Source organism: Silene latifolia, chromosome 1 (assembly GCF_048544455.1).
Source record: "Silene latifolia isolate original U9 population chromosome 1, ASM4854445v1, whole genome shotgun sequence".
In the NCBI taxonomy this organism is placed as follows: domain Eukaryota; kingdom Viridiplantae; phylum Streptophyta; class Magnoliopsida; order Caryophyllales; family Caryophyllaceae; genus Silene; species Silene latifolia.
This window is the reverse complement of record NC_133526.1, coordinates 180,235,389-180,240,860: the sequence shown is the minus strand read 5'-3', so window position 1 is coordinate 180,240,860 and position 5,472 is coordinate 180,235,389. Positions and strand designations below refer to the sequence as shown.

The 5,472-nt window shown below is 35.2% G+C and overlaps 1 protein-coding gene across 1 annotated transcript; it reads left to right on the top strand.

Moving 5' to 3' along the window:
• The first annotated feature begins 309 nt into the window (after positions 1-309).
• On the top strand, positions 310-1,733 carry LOC141613373 (protein JINGUBANG-like). The gene has a single exon (XM_074432118.1). It carries the CDS (start codon positions 310-312, stop codon positions 1,612-1,614), a length of 1,305 nt encoding a protein of 434 aa, XP_074288219.1. The 3' UTR covers positions 1,615-1,733.
• Positions 1,734-5,472: the final 3,739 nt, after the last annotated feature.

Genomic DNA, 5,472 nt, shown 5'->3' with positions numbered 1-5,472 from the left:
TATCACGCACTGGACTAACACCACTTGTTTTTTCGTTTACTTTTTTATATTAATGTTTTTTTTATGAAAATTTGATCATATACACATCCATTATATATGATCCATTTATTATCCACTAATAATCACCATAGATGACTCATTTCCTTTTCTTAGTTTGAGACAAAACCAAAGGCAAACAATTAACCGAAACCGAAAGATACCTTTTGTTTTGGTGACTACTTACTACCTTTTCAATATCAACCTCTCTGTCTATATAAAACCTTAATTACAACATTAGCTAGTGCACTTTACTAAGGTCAACAATCATATATGGCTTTAGATGACTCCAACACATCTTCCTCTTCCTTTTCTTCTTTTTCTTTCTCCTCTTCTTCCTCAATTTCTAAGCAATGTAGCTTAGAAAGCACAAATTACAACAGTGATACTAATTTTAAAAATGTAAAAATAATAATCCCGTGCAAATCACCACATCATTACATCCGTTGTATAACCACTCTTAAAACCCTAAACCACCACCATATCACCTGCATGACGGTCCACAAAAACCTCCTTTACGTTGCGGCCGGCGACAAAATCAACGTTTTTGATCTAACCACCTTGTTCTTAACCAACAACCATGCATTCTCATCCAACGGTCGAGATTTATCGCTAGGCGGTGGCGGGTTCATTAAGTCTATATTGTTTTATAACCATGCAAATGTATTAACCGCGCACCAAGACGGCAAAATACGCGCGTGGAAACGACACCGTTTTGTTGGTACGCTACCTACATTACGTGATAAAGTACGTCGTTTCGTGTGGGGTAAAAACTATGTGAAAGTCAGACGGGGTAAAAAGAAGTTATGGATTGAACATTACGACGTCGTTTCAGACCTTGCATGTAATGAAAGTAACGGGGTTGTATATTTATATTCCGTTTCTTGGGATAAAAGTTTGAAAATTTGGAGGGGTAGTGATTTTAAATGTTTGGAAACCGTTACCGCGCATGACGATGCAATTAACGCTGTAACGGTTTCTGTTAATGGACGGGTTTATACAGGGTCAGCAGATGGGAAAATTAAGGTGTGGGATCGTGCTAGTAAAAGTAACAATAGTAACAGTATTAATAATAATAGTAATAATAATTTAGTGGAAAGACATATTTTGGTAGATGTCATGGAGATGCATAAATCAACGGGTGTGAATGCTTTGGCTTTAAGTAGGGATGGAAAAGTGTTATTATCGGGCGGTTGTGATGGGGCCATTGCAGTTTGGGAGATCGATGATGTGGAAGATCGGATGGTTGAGATTGGAGTATTAGAAGGGCATTATGGGCCTATACTTTGCTTAATTAGATTGGATTATGAGGGTAATAATGATGTTGGTAATTGGGATTTGTTTGTAAGTGGATCAGCTGATCGGACGGTTAGGATTTGGGGAGGATGGCGCGGTGGGTTTTATCATTGTTTGGGTGTTTTGGAAGGGCATAGTCAGCCGGTGAGGTCGGTGGCGGTGGCGAGACCGCCAGAAAGTGGACTAGATGGGGTGATTTGGGTGTGTAGTGGGAGCTTGGATGGAGAGATTAAGATTTGGCAAGTTATGGTGGGTGAGTTAGTTAATTGCAAGTGTTGTTGAGGTTTAACATTAGGTCATGTCATTAGTTTGTGTTATTAAAAGATTCTTCACAAATTAAGATTTAAGACGGAGCGAGTATCCGTCTTAAGCAAGACTCTTAGCTTACTGTTCTTCACAAATTAGTTCACCTTTTAATTGTGTATACCAATCATTAATCTTCTCCATCTTTTATCAAGTGATTGATTACAATACCACGTATTTCGTTAATTTAGTTACGACAGATAGTATTATACTCCCTCCAATTCAGGGTTTTCTTCCCTTTGTTTTGGGGCACAAGAATTAAGGAGGGAGTTAAAAAATGAATAAAGAAAGATGGTGGGGTTTGTAGATTGGAGAGAGGAATGAATAATTGGGAATTAAATAAGGAATTGTGAGTTATGTGGGGTATGGTGAGAGGAGAGAGGGATGAATAAAATAAGAGTAAAAGTTAGGTGGGGTTTGATAATGGAGAAATGAATGAATAAAATAAGAGTAAAAAGTTTCCAAAATAAGAAAGGGGAAGAAAACCTGAATAATCCGTTTAAGGAAATAGGGAAGAAAACAGTGAATTGGAGGGAGTATTATGTTTTGAAAATGTTTATATATAGTAAAAATAAGTTTATACTCGATTAGTTAATGAGAATTAGTTTTTTTACCCGTGAATATCACGAGTACCTTTGAGGTACATTGCGTAAGTTTACACTTAAAAGTAATCTCTTTGTTTGGAACATAATCTGATCTTTCCAGTCTTGTTGTCTAAACTTGCATGCAAACAAAGTGTAAATCATGTACTTTCGAGAAAAAATACAACATTTTAGTACCCTTTACGGCCTTACCCAAACCCATCCCATGAATTATGTTATTGTACTGCTAAAGTAGACGCTAAAGTATCAAGGTAACTTAAACTACTTAATCAAACTTTGACAACTGTGATTAACTGTGTCAATTGTATACTCAATCCCTTAATTTCTCCTTTTTATTATTCACCAATGTTTTCGATGATTGTTTGATTGTTGGGAATAATTATCATCCTAGTGTAGATATTAAATAACTATTGACCAATGAATTCTTACACAATCGTTTTATTAAGGGTTTGGCTTATTTAAAGTTTTTTTTGGGTGCACGGTCATAGGCAAAGGTTGTGTTGGTGTCGGGGATGGAGGGTATCACTCAGAGGGTGAGGTCGGTGGGCGTGAATGCTAGTGTCGCTGGGAGGTGGGAGTAGTGGCCAACATGGGTTGAGAGAGGGGTGGTTGGGTCGGTGGTGGCCTGGAAGGGGCTACTAATCTTGGTGGTAGGAGTTTTGAGTGGAAGGAGAGGGGTGTTGGTGGCGGGGCAATATACCAGCTAGGTTGTCCAAAAACTAACAAATATTTCAACGTAAACTTAAAAAAATATCAGCTGGTTCATTATTAGAAGATATGGTGCTTACGTTGGATTTAATTGAGATTATTGATGGGATGAAGTGATTTATTGCATACCACCAATAGGATGGATTATTGTTATGAAATAACCCTTTTTTTTCTCTCATTAGAAATTAAAATATATTATTTATTTATTTTATTAATTCTTGTTATCTCATCAGAATACGTCTTTTTTGTAGTGTATATAGGATAATGTGACTTTAGAAGAGCTTTCTTGTAGTACACTATAGTAGTAACCTTGAAATATGTCGTTAATCTTGCAATGCGTTATATTATCTTTACAGTTCATTCTATTAATTTCAGTGCATTATGTTATCTTATAGTAGGTTATACATAAAAAAAAAATTAAATTGTTCGATATTTAATTGTTGTTTAATTTATTTTAACAAAGAAAATGCTAAAATTTAATATTTGATATTCTCTTATTTGCATTTAATGTTACGAATTTATTTAATTTTTTTCTAAATAATAAATGATGACATGGCTTGCTAGAATTCTCTAAAAATATGAATGATGTAATATGATGCTTTGGCTTGCCTTTTTATATAGATATAGATATCTTGTACTCCCTCCATTCAACTCCAAATGATACTTATCTCTTTTTCACGTTTGCCAACGCGAGTTTTACTTCGTAAATATCTTTAGTTACACATTTGTAAAAATTATAAAAGTTTGATATTTTAAATGTACTCCTAAAGACGAATAAAACAAGATCCCACATGAATATATTTTATCTTATATATCGAGAGGAAATGAGAAGATTCTTCTTACTTGTGAATAGTGTACAAAAAAAGATAACTACCATTTGGAGTTGAATGGAGGGAGTAAGGCCTCGTTTGGTTGCCCGCGGGAATACAACTCCATAGGAATATCGAATTCATGAGAATTAAGCTCCAGCATGAAATTCACGTGAATTTAGCAAATCCATTTGGTTGCCTACGTAGGAGTTCAATTAACACAGGAGTTTAGAACTACCTAGGGGGGACTAGGTAATTCAACCCCTTCATTATGGGGGAGTTGGAAAATCATGTGATTTTCAAACTCCTACATTTTGCCAAAAAGAGGAGTAACCAAACAACCTTCAATTTTGCAATTCATGGGACTTCTATTTTCCTACATTTTTTATTTTTTATGGGTTAACCAAACGAGGCCTAAATGTTTTCATATTAAGTTTATTATTAACGTGTGCCCTACACGTCACACGTTAGAAAAAACCGTTAATATATAAATGGTATCATAATGAAGAAAAACAAGTGTAACAAATCACCGAATAATGAAGAGAATATAAAATCTCACAAAAATGAGCTAAATAATGGAGTAAACTACATTTAAAGGACAAGTATACTTCTTCCAAAGCGTCTTGCTTGTGACGGGCTAATCCCGTCACAAGCTGAAGACTTCTCACAATAAGAGAGAGGGGACAAGGTGGGACACCCCCCATGTGCTTCCCCACTCACCTCTCATGGGTATTTTGTGAGAGGAAACGGTATCCGTCACAAGCTTGTGACGGATATCGCCGTCTTCAATGAGATTTTGTGTACTTCTTCCTATTCAATGTATTTTTCCTTATTTTCTTATTCGGCTTATTATGTTTTCTTCCCCCTATTACCGTTTTGGAAATTTTTGTGTGATTTAAATTCAATTGCATGTAACTTACCGGTAGTAGTTTTTAAACGAAAATTATTTTGGTAATAACTTTTAAAATAATGTAGTACAAAGATAATAGTTATAAAAAAACTCTTAATCTAATTACGTTGCATAGTGCATAGTATATCAATTCTTGTGGGGATTAACGGAAGTGGATGGAAAATGTCTTTGAGGTCTTTAAAGCTACCTTTTCCGTCCTGATCAATAGTTTATAATTGTTTTATACACGATTTGTAAGGAGAGAAGAACGACTTCATAATTATTAAAAAAAATCAAAAACAACCTAAAATGAGGAGAAATGAAATGTTCTCAACCACATAAATTGATTAAAAAGAAAAGTGTAAACTATTAACTAACACAAAATCTCATTGAAGACGGGCGATATCCGTCACAAGCTTGTGACGGATACCGTTTCCTCTCACAAAATACCCATTGAGAGGTGAGTGAGAAACACATGGAGGGTGCCCTACCTTATCCCCTCTCCTTTTTTGTGAGAGGTCACAAGTTTATGACGGGATTAACCCGTTACAAGCAAACTAGTTGATTAACTAATACACCTTAAATAGAAAAATGCAAACTATTTACTCGTGGATCTGGGACGGATAGAGTATTAGAATACTTTGGATCCTTTGAATGTAGTTAACTCGAACAACATGCTAAACACACACAAAATCCAAACTCAAACAGTATAAACACAACTCTAACTAAAATTAGATATATTCGATCCCAAAAAGGAACTCAAATCTGCAATTTCTTCATAGGACAACAAGACACTTAACTAACAAAATCATTTATCACCATAACTCCA